General features: G+C 39.4%; 1 protein-coding gene across 5 annotated transcripts in view; it reads right to left on the bottom strand.

Moving 5' to 3' along the window:
- LOC119909376 (NLR family CARD domain-containing protein 3-like) overlaps positions 1-15,462 on the bottom strand; it is a 622,129-nt gene that overhangs the window by 95,518 nt on the left and 511,149 nt on the right. Inside the window, exons 5-12 of one of the 5 annotated variants that reach the window (XM_038727581.1) lie at positions 15,262-15,436; positions 13,191-14,988; positions 12,925-13,098; positions 9,793-9,966; positions 9,470-9,643; positions 8,565-8,611; positions 7,506-7,552; positions 7,150-7,291 (exon numbers count right to left, since the gene is read on the bottom strand). The exons of 2 other annotated variants lie outside the window; for them this stretch is intronic. In XM_038727581.1, coding sequence (XP_038583509.1) covers positions 7,524-7,552; positions 8,565-8,611; positions 9,470-9,643; positions 9,793-9,966; positions 12,925-13,098; positions 13,191-14,988; positions 15,262-15,436 — 2,571 coding nt within the window. In that variant the 3' untranslated portion in view covers positions 7,150-7,291; positions 7,506-7,523. Of the gene's footprint in view, positions 1-78; positions 161-540; positions 655-1,201; positions 1,301-1,412; positions 2,778-7,149; positions 7,292-7,505; positions 7,553-8,564; positions 8,756-9,469; positions 9,644-9,792; positions 9,967-12,924; positions 13,099-13,190; positions 14,989-15,261; positions 15,437-15,462 lie in introns of those variants that run through there. 2 more of the 5 variants (XR_005445421.1, XM_038727580.1) reach the window with 2 other exon arrangements.

The raw sequence follows: 15,462 nt of genomic DNA, 5'->3' as shown, positions 1-15,462 counted from the left end.
CATAATAGAGTATCAGCTGGTACTGTGTTTGTGTTTGTTGTAATTAGCTGTATTTGCTGTGTTTTTACATTTACACACCATAAATATGGAGGCCAGGTCTGTTTGATGATGATGATGAGCAGACTGACCACTGGGAACCTGTGATCTCTGCCGTTTAACTCTGTGAAGAAAATATGATTTGAACATATAATGACAAACAGTGTTACATGGGCTGTGTTATATCTACTGGATCCTGATAGAAACACAACACTGATAAAAGCACAGGTTCACTGAAATTCTTCCAGGATAAAATGCTGCTGTTTAACTCATCCTGCTGTGTCTCAGTGGACATCAGCAGACTGGGAGGCTGCTGAGACCATACTGGATTCTAAATGGACTTACAGTTACAGTAAAAAGTATGAGCACATAAAAGGGCATGCTCATACTTTTTACATTTTTAACATTAGTACTTGTGTTTGACATTTGTTTTTGCATTGTTTTTTGAATCTGTGGTTTGTTTCTGTGCCTGACCAAGACCTGCCTGATAGCTAGGATTATTACTTTTTTTCAACATGGTTATGTCCAGCTTTGAAGTCAGTGTAGAAACCTTTAGACCGGTTGCTCGTCATGGACACACAGCTGGGTTCAGGAGAGTCTGGTCTCTGCTGATGGATCCTGGTATGAACAATGAAATGACAAATGAAGGTTGTTCTGAAGTGTTAATCTTGAAGATCGTCTCGTGTTAAATGGCACCATTGACCTGTTGTCACATCAAGTGTGTTTAGAGAAACCTTCAGTAAGAAAAGCAGCTACAATGAAACCTCACCATGGCTAACTAACTCAGAAAACTACAGTAAACTACTTGTTTTTAAAGATAAAGCAGTGACAGAAGCTAAACTGATGGCATGTCCTTTGAAAGGAAAAAAAACACACTGCAGGTATGTTAGTCATTAGCTTGCTTATGTGTAGCTGCAGCTTATGCAGTTAAATGTAGGTTAAAAGTGTATCTCCAACTTGGAGAGTGAACAGGGTCTGAATTCAGAACTCATCCTGACAACACCTCCTCCAAGAGCCATTTAGAATTGTGGTCTCAGTGGAAGGTAAATCACTTCCTAGGATGCCACAAAAGGATAAAGAAGATCACTGTAGCTGATGTTAACTAGGAAAAGCTCAGTCAGCCTAAGGCGCTCAACAAATCAGTACAAACGTTTAAAAATCTTACTTTTGTTCAGGACAGTTATGTGATTTAGACCAATCACTCTTCATGGACACGCAGCTGGGTCCAGGTCCAGCAGAGTCTGTTCCCTGCTGCTGCTCTGGGCTTCAACACAACACAAACAGAGCTTTGAGTGTGAATAAAAATGCTGGAATGATTTCAGTGCTGAGCTCTGACATGGAGAAGAGTCCTGGACAGTTAGAGATCCTCATCTCACCTCTGATCTTTGGTCTGGCTGTCATGTTCCCCACACAGAGTGCTTTTAGAGGGAGGGACTCCCTCCTCTCTGTCCTCACACTGATTCATAGCAGAGCCCACACCTTCACACAAACACAACAACATGCTGAGAGAGCTGCACTCATTCATTACAACAAGCTTTACATCTCAGGACACTTTAGTTCTCCTTCCTCTCAGTAACATGACACAAATATTCAGGGCCAACAGAAACCTTGTTGGAGCCCTAAACAGGATCTGATAACTCCCCAGCATCAACGTTATTTTTGATAGCACCCCCACAGGACCCAGCTTACTTGTTCAATGCCACAATTTGGTTTTCTGCCATAATTAGGCTATTTAAAAATCTGACAAGCTGTCATAATGACCCTAAAATGTATTTACTCATGTTTCAAAATTTGGTGTAGCACCCCCAAACTGTGCTCAGGGTGTAGTCTTGATACTGAGTTGTTGTATAAATTGAAGAAGAGAAAGCCCAGTTCTGCATTTTGAAACCAAATCAAATATAGCACTCCCCAAATTAACTTTATTTTATTACAATTATAAAGAATCCTACAACTCTCCTTTTTGTTCCAATCCAACATTTTAAAGGTTTGTTGTATTAGCCCCGTTATTAGTTATAACCACAGATTTTGTAACTAGCACTTATATTTCAAATTTTGGTATAGTACTTACAATGACCATTTGTTTGATTTCCAAATGTGTCATTGCATACCCCAAAATCCTGTTTAATCCCAGAAGTTGATGTGGCACCACTATTTCTATTTCTTTATAATCTAACAATTTGTAATAGTGCTCAGAAAATGTGTTTCTAACTGAAATCAAAACTTTTTTATAGTGTATATTTTTCGTTGGTTTTATCCATAAATGTTACATAGTAATAATTCTTTCATGAGCACTTTGAATTACCTTGTTGTTGAAATGTACTATACAAATACAGCAAGTTAGTTTAGTTATACTATATGCTTGCTCCGCAATGTTAAATAAATAATTTAAAAAAACACTCACAAACAGTACAAACAGTTAATAACAAAACCTCAATCAAGTTGATCCAAGCTGCCCAACCAGTTCAGACACTCCCTGCATTTTCTACTGATCATGTCATCTCAGATTCTAATCAAACTGCTGTTGATTCTGTATGTGAATCAATACAAGTTATACATGAAAATAATCCTCAAATCATTGTTCTTTAACTCAAATAGAATTCCTAAGAATGTTTTCACCTGGCTCAAACAGATAATAATAAGATAATAAGAACAGCCAATCAGCATCAAGAAGCATTTCTACTGTCCAGTTAAACAGTGATCCAGCACAATGTGATCAAAGTGATCCTGATTATCAGACATTTAAACCTCTCGGATTCTCACCTGCTGAACTCACTTCAGGTCGACTTACAGACACTTTGCACCTTCATGTGTGGAGGAAACACTGGGAGAGAAGAAGCTGCTCATTTCTTTCCTCGTCAGTCCTGGTGTCTGTGTGCATCTGATCTCAGGACGACGTTACATCCTCATAACTTCAGAGTCCACGTCTAAAAAACATCAGAGTGACGTCAAAACCAGTCTAACAGGTGGCAGAAACCCAGTCAATGTCAGAAGAATCACACATCAGATGATGTAGTTCTGCTACCTGTCCACTAGATAGTGCTAACTAACCATCTGATGAACAAGCTCATAGTACACATAGTTCAGGGCTGACAGAAACCTTGTTTTTAGACCTAAACAGATTCTGATGGACCCAATATATGTTACACAGCCCCCAGATTCACCCAGAAGTTCAGTATGTTGGCCACAAAATATATCAGATGTATTAGACTGTCATGAAGTGATACAGTTCACCCACACCTCACAGTTGAAAACCCCCAATTTGTAATTTGTACAACCAAAATATTTTCTACGATTCTACAAATTGCTATAATTTCATTTATTTTTCATCCTCAAGTGTTGTAAGTGTTGTAACTTAGTCCAAATTTATTACACCTAATTTTTGAACTACTGGTTTTCTCCCAATAAGTTAGTATGCCGCCTATAGTGATATAAATATCAACATATAATGCCTTGTGTGAAAAGACAGAAGCTTTTACTAAATCTTTTGAAAGGTCGTGAAAAAATCTAAAATTGTAACCCTAAACCTTAAGGTAGGGGGCCCCAGTGCACATGTGTGGCGTAGTGTGTGCGTGGTAGGACAGAGACAGAACAGCAGTAGCACCGGTGATGTGCAGAGTTGTGTGTAAACTTTGCAGGACGTTTGAATCATTCATCACTATTGATGAACCACTCAAAGAATATTAATTTGTTTTTAAACAGTACTTGGAATAGACCCTCAAGGAACTGTGATGTGCATTCAGTTGACTGTGAGTTGGCGGACGTGCACAACTCTGTACGAGACAGGTGAATTGCAGGAGAGCAGAGCAGAAAGAATCTGGTCAATAAACAATAAACCTCAGTTTAGCTGTAAATGTAGCTTGTATGTTACAGTGACTAATGAATAGAGATTGCAGCTCTGCAGCTTCTCAAAATTAAAGCTGAGCTACCATGGGAACCCCCCCCCCTTCCCGACACACAGATTATCAGTTGACTATAGGCAATCACTGAAAATTCTAATTCGACTATGTAAATGGATTGGCTGTTAAACGAAAGGTCGGCGGTTCAATCCAGGCTCCCCCAGGCTGCATGTTGAAGTGAACTTGCCCCTGGCGGCTGTTCCGCCAGTGTATGGATGTGTGTGAATTTTAGTGTAATGTTAGGCTCAGTGTGTGAATGTGTGTGAATGGTGAATGCAGATGTAGTGTAAAAGCGCTTTGAGTGGTCGAAAAGACTAGAAAGGCGCTATACAAATACAGAGCCTTTACATTACATTTGACTCTGCATAAAATCAGTATGTGTGAGGACTCTGCGTAAGAACAGTATTTGTGAGGACACTGTAAAAACAGTTTCTGATTACTCTGTATAAAACCAGTATTTGTGACTATCCTTTCTGTAAAAACAATATTTGTGAGGTTTCTTTCTGTATAAACAGTATTTGTGAGGTTTCTTTCTGTATAAACAGTATTTGTGAGTACTCTTTCTGTAAAAACAGTATTTGTGAGGACACTGTGAAAAAAACATTAATTGAGTACTCTTTCTGTATAAACAGTATTTGTGACTACTTTCAATAAAAACAGTATTTGTGAGGACACTGTGAAAAAAACATTAATTGAGTACTCTTTCTGTATAAACAGTATTTGTGACTACTTTCAATAAAAACAGTATTTGTGAGGACACTGTGAAAAAAACATTAATTGAGTACTCTTTCTGTAAAAACAGTATTTGTGACTACTTTCTGTAAAAACAGAGTTTGCGAGGACGCTGTGTAAAAAACATGTATTGTGAGGACTATGATGAAAAAAAAAGGATTTGTGAGGACACAGTGTGAAAAACAGTATTGGTGAGGACATTTTATGTAAAAACAGTATTTCTAAGGATATTTTACATTTACATTTTTGTGACAACTCTGTATGTAAAAACAGTATTTGTGAGGACACACAAAACTAAAGGAAAGTAACAGAACTTGAGACTGTTTACAATAATAATCATTGTATATTATACATTATTACCACCAAAACATTTACATGAAATATCTTTAATCCGTTATTTAACTTTTAAATTTATAAATTTGTCATTTATAAATTTAGGTTTAAAATAAAACTTAAATAGAATATAAAAGAAGTCCAAATTTTTCTTTTGACAAATGGTAACATCAGCTCCAATATCAAAATGCATTGTAATACGCACAATTTTCTCACATTGGAAGTGTTGCAGAAAGATAAGTAAATTCATATCTATATTAAAATAAAATAAAAGATTCAACATTATAAATCAAATTTATGCATGCATTTATGATATCGGTTTGAAAAAAATTTTATCTCATTTTATGTTTTACAATTTTTTTTTTTTACACTTTTACAAATGCTGATTTACAGCCAATGGCTTCAAAGTGCTTTCTGCGTTTCATTTCACAAACTTTAAATCTTCAAGAAGCTCATTTGAGCCCAAAGACTGGATTTGAGCTTTGATCGGACGTGCTTAAAGAAAAACCTTTCTCAGCTGTTGTTCTGAAGGTCGATGTGTTGCTGTAGAGCTTTTCTGAAACTGATCTCTTTAAATCCTTCACTAAACTGCTAGATTCACTGTTTCTGATTGGCTCGTGAAAAGAAAAGCACGTGTAAAGCTGTTCAATATCCCTTTATGAATTTCAGCAAATGCTTGAAATGACTTTTTGCCTCGTTAAATTAAATTAGAATAAGATTAAGTGTTTTTCCTTTATAGTTAATTCATCTTAAATTTCTCTGTAAAGTCAATGAAGTTCGGATGTGGAGTAAAAAAGTGAAAGAAAATCCATAACTGTGCCATGTTATTGATGCCAGAACACAACGGAGAGTACATCGGCAGACACACACACACACACAGGTTACACAGGGTTATATCGTATTGGTGGCATTTCATGTCACTGAACACAGTGGATCAAGGAAGACTGTTTGAAAACATCACACTGACAGTGTATCTGAATAGTTAAGTGGATAAAGACTTTAGATCCAAAGGTTGAGAGTTCAAATCCTATTTAGGACAAACCTGAACAAATATTTTTGCTGGGCAAGATTCTTTTACCTGTATGTGGAACAACACTATTTGAGCTAACAGCTGGCAGCTCTTATACACATTTTTTTAGGAAATTCCCATTCTTGGTAAACATGTTATTAGCATAAATAAGTGGTCTATAAATAGAAAAATATGTTACAAGCTAAATAAATAAGCTTTAGGGTATTACTAGCACTCATTAAGTCTCATTCATTTTAATAATCATGTTATTCATATTCATAAGGTATAACATGTTTCTAATAAGTTCTCATAGGGGAGCTAATAAGAAGTAATAAGTCTGTTTATTAATATTTTGAAAAAAACTTCGATGTTAATAAACTTCTTATTAATGTTTATGGCGTAACTATTAACACATTTTAATAAGAGCTTATAAGTTGTGTAAACACAGTGTTTGTGAGGATCAAATTCTGCAGAATAAATCAAGACTATATGTGTTGATTCTTGATTGTGAATGAGAAAAACTGCAGCCATCAGCAGCTACTAGATGCTCCAAGAAAACTTTATTAAAGTGAAAATAAAAGTCAACACAGTTTGTACACAACAAGTTCTGCCCTGAGGAGATAATTTAACCGTTTCTAAGAAAACATATTAAAGGCACAAACAGTGAGCCAGATGTTAACCAAAGTGAAGCCTCATCAACCACCAACATTTAAACCACAGGGCTGGAAGTTGTCTCCATTCTACAGAGAACACAGAGACACTGAGGAACCAGACGCAAACCCAAACCCAGGATAAAGAGGTTCAGTGAATGTGGTGTTGACATTGTGAAGGTGGATCAGTGTGTCAGAGGAGACTCTGTAGAAGGACAGAGTGCCAGCAGGACAGTCCACATACACTGCTACTCTGTTAGAGGAGGAGGAGGAGGAGGAGGAGGAGGAGAGAGGGAGGACTGTTACTCTGTTCTGGTGACAGACAGAGTAACAGTCATCAGAGCACCTCAGACTCCAGGACTGATTATTGCATCCAAACACACAGTCTTTACTGTCTCCTCTCCTTCTGATTCCTCTGTAACTCACTGATATATAAACTATTCCTCTCCACTCGACCTCCCAGTAACAGCGACCAGTCAGACCATTTTTGCACAGCAGCTGAGCCCAGCGGTCAAATCTCTCTGGATGATCAGGATATGGCTGCTTCTCTGTCACCCATGTCACCTTCCTGTTGTTGTCAGACAGTTTGAGCTTTCTGTGTGCTGTGTTTGTGTCCAGTGTGAGTTCACAGAAATCTGATGGAGAGAACGAGACACAACACAGCAGCAGTTTATCATCAGATACATCTGAAGGTTTATTCTTTGTTTGTGTGCTGATGTTGTTCATTTATATAAAGTTTAATGATGATGCATTTTGTCAGTAATGTTTGAATGAATAAATACCACAACTATCAACGTTGACTGTGTGCTGTTTTTTTGTCATCATGAGTCAGACTGAATCCACACTTACACTTCCTCGGACCAGGTTTTAACCACTGCTCTCCACCATGGTCCACCCTGGAAGAAGAAACACAGAGTGATTTTCTATCCAACATGAGTCCTAACTGCTGTTCAACATGAAGCAGTGTTCCTCAGTTTTTCAGTGTGACAGAGAAACAGGCCGAAACTCATCGGTGTCAACTGTATCCAGGATTCTTTCACTGTCTGAGAGAAAAAGACGTGGTGAAGAAGAAAAATAAGTTAATGTGAGCTACAAATAAGAACAAAGCACAGTCACCACGGACCTGCTGTGGTTTTTATTGATGTTCACCCTCATTATAAAATAGAATGTCAAATATTGTCCTCTGCATGTTGTCCCTTGAAATAAACAGTCTGACCTGCATTCACACATGAATATGTTTACATACTGGTCTCAGATTAGTCTAACCACCAGATACAACTTGCATTGTGTAATTTACATGTTAGAAACAGAGGACTTGAGGAAAGAGATCGTATAAAATAAAAAAAGCCTTTCAAGACAAAATTGTGATTTTGGACTAAAATGACATCAGTTTTAGGGCCATTATAGCCAAAGGAGGTAGGTAATATTCAGAGAACAATGTAACGGTTCAGTGTGTAAGATTTAGTGGCATCTAGTGGTGAGGGTTGTGAATTCCAACCATCTAACCAGTCTACCATAACCTTTCAAAGAGTGTAGGACAGCTACGGTGTCTGACACAGCACAAAAGGTGTCTCTTCTGAGACAGCAGAGAGTGGCCAGTCAAGAAATGAGGGTTCTTTAGGTATATTTATTAAGAAATTATATTTACTTAATTATTTAGTAAAACCATGTGTTATTGTGACTTGGCCACTGACAGACAACATGGAAAATGTAAGCCAAGAGTGTGTCACTGTTTCTGTACCACAGTCCATTATAAACCACACATTAAATAAAGTTTATACAAACATAGACAAGGGAAACACATTAATTCTCTCTGTAATTATAGACCATCGCCAAAACTGCCCACCAACAATAATATCTGGCCTGTTGCCAGATTACGGTGCTTTGATAGCGGCAAAAAATACACACCTCTGAAAGAGCCATCACAGAATGTGATTCCCCTAAATGTCCTCTGCCTGAAGAAGTAGAAGAACAACTTGGTGACAAAACGCACTCTGTAGCACTGTTTCCGCTTTCAGCTACTGTAGAAACATGACGATGCAATGTGGCGATGTCCATGAAGGGGGTGCCCGCATTTATGTAGATATAAATGGCTCATTCTAAGGTAATAAAAAAATAACGGTTTATTATGTAAGGTCTTTACATACCACTGAAAATATAGTTATGGATCTTTTTCTGTCATTTCTGTCAATAGATCCTCATTTTATTATTTACTGTGGTTTTTCAATTCATCTTTCACTTGGTGGCACTATGAAGCACTTTTTACTTGGCTTAGATCATTTATAAGTGTCTTCCCCAAGTTTATTTATGCTTTTGGTCTTTAAACAGAAAGATGCATATCATAATACTGGTTGGTGGAAGTAGCTTTCATGTGATGGCTGTTGCAATCTCAAAAATAAATTTAAAAATTTACTCTACAATTTTTTCTCTCATAAATTTATTTATTACTGTTCTCAGAGATTTTTCTTGGAATAATACCTTCTCCCTTGGCTCTGTAATTTTTTTCACTATGGCTGAATCCTCCTTAAACTCAACAAATTTAGTAGTTCTTTCAGTATTTCAGTCTAGACCAAAGTATTCGACCGACCAACATTTCAATCCCTTGGGTCGTGCTGCTAGCAGGTCCAACTTAATAATGATGTTATTTCCAAGTTTCTGATGTTTCTAATGAATCGGTGTTTCATTCAATAAGACTTCTGGAGATCCATACATTTCCTAACTTAGGCCTACTCTGAAAAGAATGAATAAAAGGATTTAAAATTAGAGAAATTAGAGGCAACTGCAGTGTATTGCTTCTTGTTGTCTGTCCATACCTAAGAGTGTCCAGTTTCCATTGTGGATCATCCAGACCAGCAGAAAGAAGCATCGCCCCTGACTCTCCTGGATGATTGTAGCTCAAATCCAGCTCTCTCATATGGGAGGGGTTGGAGCTCAGCGCTAATGCGAGAGATGCACAGCCTTCATCTGTGATCAGACAAACTGACAGCCTGGAATTACGAAAACATTGTAATCTCAGTGTTTTAGAAAATAATGTCAGCAGGAAAATCCAACAGATGTTGACCATCTTCACTAACATTGACCTTAAGCAAGATGAGCAAGATTTAAAAGGTCAACTGTTAAACAGCTTGATACTGACCTGAGACATTCCAGTGTACAGTGAGGACCTTCCAGTCCAGCAGATAGCAACTTCACTCCTGAATCTTTCAGGTCATTGTAACTCAGGTCCAGCTCTCTCAGAACAGAGGACTGTGAGCTGACAACTGAGGACAGAGTTTCACAACTTCTCTCTGACAGACTACAGCCACTCAACCTTAAAAGAAATGTACATATTTGACAACATTACTCAATCCATCTTCAACTGCTTATCGGGGTTGGGTTGCGGGAGCCGCAGCTCCAGCAGGGGACCCCAAACCTCCCTTTCCCAGGCCACATTAACTAGTTTTTGGTCTTTCATGAGGCCTCCTCCTGGTCCTTCCGGTCCAGCTCTCTTTTTGTCACAGCGGTGTGGTGGAGCAAATGCAATACCGTCCCTGCTGCTCCGATTCTATGGCTAATCGCCTGCGACATTGTCCCCTCACTTGCGAACAAGACCCTAAGGTACTTAACACCCATCACTTAACTCCATTCAACTTTCAAGCGAACCGACTAACGTGGTTTCTAGGGCAACTGGCTCCTTCTTGTGGGTTTGGTGGGAGGGACTTTGGGGAGTGATATGAGCAGGGGAGAGATACAGAATGTTTTGCATTGTTTATTCAGGTGTTACTGGCTGCTCTTTTAACCGAAATGTATAAATGTTCTGTGTGAGATTCTGAACATTAATATAGCAGCAACCAATTATTGCTATGTAAAGAGTTATTGGTGTAATAGCGTTGTGAGCAGAAAATGACGTTACACCCCTTCTGTATTATCATATGAGCATCTCTGTTCTGTGATTCGGTAGCAGGTCTGTCTACTTGTGCATATTGGTGCATGTCAGTTCCTCACTGCAAAGCTGTTAGCTTTGAGGCGAGTGGTACAACAGCAGTTTCTTTTCTCAACTTATGCTGTGAATGAAGGATTTTATATAATAAACCAGATTTGGTGATTGTTGGAATAGTGGAAACACTAAAAGGGGGTTTTGATGAGTTTTATTTTGTTTCTGTCTGCTTCTGAGTTTGTGAATTGCATTTAATTATGATCTGCAAGGTCAAATTTTTGTTTTCAATGGAGTCTGCTTCTGGTAAAACAAAGAGAATTTTACTGTTTAACAAAAAGGTCTATCTCTATAGGGACTCTTTCCAAAATGTTGTCATATTGCACTTTTAGTGGAGGTGGAGCAGTGGAAAGACTAAAAAAGGCAATTTGATGAGTTATATTTTGTTAAAGTTCAGTTAGAATTAATGTGTTTTACAATAATCTCATCACACATAGTCAAACCGGGGTAGCCGGGGTTTGAGCCCCGACCTCTTTCTTTAAGGTGACAGCACTAACCACTGCACTACCATGCCGCCAATAATCTGCAAGTACAAAATTTATCTTTTTCTTGATAGACTCTGGAGGCCCATACTGCACATTTGCTTTGATCTGAGATGCTGGTGCTCTAGTGCAACATTAAGTGGTTGTGTCCCTGATTATTTTAAAACGGCTTGCGTGAACCCACTTTTAAAGAAACCTGGTTTAGATCTCTCCCTCCCACAAAATTTTAGACCAATTTCAAAACTGCCTTTTATTGCAAAGATTTTAGAAAGAATTGTGTCCAAACAGCTGCTCACTGTACTGGAAAATAACAATATATTTGAAAAGTTGAAACTGGTTTCAGGAAGTACCACAGCACTGAGACTGCCCTGCTTAAAGTCACCAATGACCTTTTAATGTCTGCTGATGAAGGCATGTGCTCAGTACTGGTACTCCTGGAACTTAGCGCTTCTTTTGACACCATTGAATCCAACATCATGTTAGACAGACTGAGGCACTGGGTGGGGATCTCTGTTACTGCCCTAGAATGGTTTTCATCCTACCTGTCAAATAGGAAGTTTTGCGTGTCTGTAAACAACTATGTCTCTTCATTCTGTCCAGTTAAATATGGTGTGCCTCAGGGGTCGGTCTTAGGACCCATTTTGTTTTCCTTGTATCTGCTTCCCCTTGGACATATTATCCATAAACATGGCATTTCTTTTCATATTTATGCTGATGACACACAAATATACTTAAGATCCACAGACCCTGGAATGCTGAGTTCACTTAACAACTGCCTTTGTGAAGTTAAAAAATGGATGTCAAATAATTTCCTCCAGCTGAACTCAGACAAAACAGAAATCCTGGTCTTTGGGTCCCAGCAGATGGCAAAACAAATACTGCCATCTGCTGGTTCCCTAGTAAATCACATTAAGCCTGTGGCAAAGAACCTTGGTGTCTGGTTTGATCAACTTAGAAATATAGCAAAAATTCGATCAATGGTAACTTTTAAGGACACCCGAGACCATTTTACTCGCGCCTGGATTATTGCAACAGCCTTTTCACCTGATTAACCCAAAAATCTATTGATCGACTCCAGACTGTCCAGAACTCAGCTGCCAGGCTTTTAACCAGAATAAAGAAATATGACCACATTACTCCTATTTTAGCTTCATTACACTGGCTCCCAGTATGTTTTAGAATTTACTTTAAAATTCTATTGATCACTTTTAAAGCTCTTCATGGCCTCTCGCCTTGTTATATGTCTGAACTTTTAGTCCCATACACACCAGCATGTACCTTGAGATCCTCGGGCAGAGGTCTCTTGTCTGTTCCAGAGTCTTGACTGAAAACTAAAGGGGACAGAGCGTTTGCTGTCAGGGCCCCGAGGCTCTGGAACAGCCTGCCCGAGGAAATCAGGTCAGCTGAGTCAGTGAACTCTTTTAAGTCCCTTCTTAAAACATACTTTTATAGGAGAGCCTTTCCCGATCTTATTTGACTTTATTTTATCCCTTTTATTTTATTCTATTTTACTAATTTTATATTTATCTTAAACGTGTATTTTCTTTTCTTTATCTTGTATTGTTTTTGTATTATTGTTTTTGGGGTATTATTGTCTTTACACTTGTTAAAGCACTTTGTAACTTGTTTTTGAAAAGTGCTCTACAAATAAAGATTATTATTATTATTATTATTATTATTATTATTAGTGGCAGTGAATGTTGCAAACAGGTCCTTTGAAATTTTATGTGAGGATTACTTATTTATATGTGTTGTTGTACACTATAAATGATACAAATAAAGTCTGACACTTTACCATCGGCTTAATACAGACCTGAGAGTTTCCAGTTTACATTGTGGGTTCTCCAGCCCAGCAGACAGCAGCTCCACACCTGAATCCTGCAGTTTGTTGTAACTCAGGTCCAGCTCTCTCAAACTAGAGGACTGGGAGCTGAGAACTGAGGACAGAGCTTCACAGCTTCTCTCTGAGAGGTTACAGCCACTCAACCTGAAGAAGGATTAGCAATGAACACAAACTAAATACTTTATTTGTCATGGATAAAATAAAGCATATTTAAAACTGTTTATATATCCACCTACAGAGCTTTGTTGGAGACTTTGACCACTGGCAGCAGCCTCAGAAGAACCTCCTCTGAAGCAGAGTATTTCTTTAGGTCAAACACGTCCAGATCTTTTTCTGATGACAGTAAGATGACGACCAGAGCTGACCACTGAGCAGGAGAGAGTTTAACCGTGGAGAGACTTCCTGAACTCAGGGACTGTTGGATCTGCTCCACTAGAGAACGATCATTCAGTTCATTCAGACATTGGAACAGACTAATGCTTCTCTCTGGAGACAGATTCTCAGTGATTTTCTTCTTGATGTACTCCATTGTTTTCTGATTGGTCCGTGAGCTACTTCCTGTATGTGTCAGCAGACCTTGTAGGAGATTCTGATTGGTCTGTACTGAAAGACCCAGGAGGAAGCGGAGGAACAAGTCCAGGTGTCCATTTGGACTCTTTAAGGCCTTGTCCACAGCACACTGGTAGAGATGTGTTAGTTTAGTTTTGTCTCTGAAGACTTTAGACAGCCGGGAGGTTGTTTGTTCTTCTGCCAGCAGATTGACACCAGAGTTGATGAAGGTCAGATGGACATGAAGAGCAGCCAGAAACTCCTGAACACTCAGATGGATGAAGCAGAACACCGTGTCATGGTACAGTCCACTTTCCTCTATCTGTGTGAACACTCCTGAGTACACTGAGGCTGCTTTGATATTGATGCCACACTCTGTCAGGTCTGATTCATAGAAGATCAGGTTGCCTTTCTCCAGCTGCTCAAAAGCCAGTTTTCCCAGAGACTTAATCATCTTCCCGCTCTCTGGACTCCAGTGTGGATCTGTCTCAGCTCCTCCATCATACTTGAAGTTCTTCAGTTTGGACTGAACCACCAGGAAGTGGATGTACATCTCAGTCTGGGTCTTGGGCAGCTCTCCTCCCGCTCTGGTCTTCAACACCTCCTCCAGAACTGTAGCAGTGATCCAGCAGAAGACTGGGATGTGGCACATGATGTGGAGGCTTTGTGATGTCTTGATGTGGGAGATGATTCTGCTGGCCTGCTCCTCATCTCTGAACCTCTTCCTGAAGTACTCCTCCTTCTGTGGGTCAGTGAACCCTCTGACCTCTGTCACCATGTCAACACACTCAGGAGGGATCTGATTGGCTGCTGCAGGTCGTGTGGTTATCCAGAGGCGAGCAGAGGGAAGCAGGTTCCCCCTGATGAGGTTTGTCAGCAGCACATCCACTGAGGTGGACTCTGTAACATCAGTCAGGACCTCATTGTTGTGGAAGTCCAGAGGAAGTCGACACTCATCCAGACCGTCAAAGATGAACACAACCTGGAACTCTTCAAAGCTGCAGATTCCTGCTTCTTTGGTTTCAGGAAAGAAGTGATGAACAAGTTCCACCAAGCTGTACTTTTTCTCTTTCAGCACATTGAGCTCTCTGAAAGTGAATGGAAATGTGAACTGTATGTCCTGGTTGGCTTTGTCTTCAGCCCAGTCCAGAGTGAACTTCTGTGTTAAGACTGTTTTCCCAATGCCAGCCACTCCCTTTGTCATCACTGTTCTGATTGGTTCATCTCTTCCAGGTGAGGCTTTAAAGATGTCTTCTTGTCTGATGGTGGTTTCTGGTCTGTCTGGTTTCCTGGATGCTGTTTCAATCTGTCTGACCTCATGTTCATCATTGACCTCTGCAGTCCCTCCCTCTGTGATGTAGAGCTCTGTGTAGATCTGGTTCAGAAGGGTTCGGTTTCCTGCTTTAGCAATCCCCTCAAACACACACTGGAACTTCTTCTTCAGGTTAGACTTGAGTTTACGTCGGCACACTGCAGCAACAGTTCCTGAATGAAGAAGAAATGTGATTAATAAGTGGATGCTACAGTAAATCTGATACATGTAAACTTTAAGACATCAAGATGGTATTTATTTTCCTCCTCCATGAAGTCTCTTCTGCTCATCAGCTGTGAACAGTTTCTGAGTTTCAGCCCAGAAGAATTCATAGATCTGATCCAAATGTGTGCATCATATTAACAGCAGAGTTTGAAATGGAAACTTCTCCCATGTTGCCTCCATTTCCTCTTTCCATCATGTTAAATCTGTTCAAATCCTCTTACTGCTCTGCAGACGCTCAGCCAGCTCCTCCTGCTTCATTCTCCTCAGGAAGTGCAGTGTGATCTTCAGAAATGCCTCTCTGCTGCTCCTCCTCTGCTCCTCCTCCTCACCGTCCAACACCTCCTCATCCTCCTTCTGACTCTCTAAGCATTCTGGGTAATCTGGACTCAGAACTCTCTGGAACTTCTTCACCTCGTTCTTCA

The sequence above is a fragment of the Micropterus salmoides genome, unplaced genomic scaffold (genome assembly GCF_014851395.1).
Source record: "Micropterus salmoides isolate LMB-PRFRI ecotype aquatic unplaced genomic scaffold, ASM1485139v1 Ms_hic_scaffold_18, whole genome shotgun sequence".
Taxonomy (NCBI): domain Eukaryota; kingdom Metazoa; phylum Chordata; class Actinopteri; order Centrarchiformes; family Centrarchidae; genus Micropterus; species Micropterus salmoides.
Note: the sequence above shows the minus strand (reverse complement) of the source record. Positions and strands in the feature narration are given on the sequence as shown.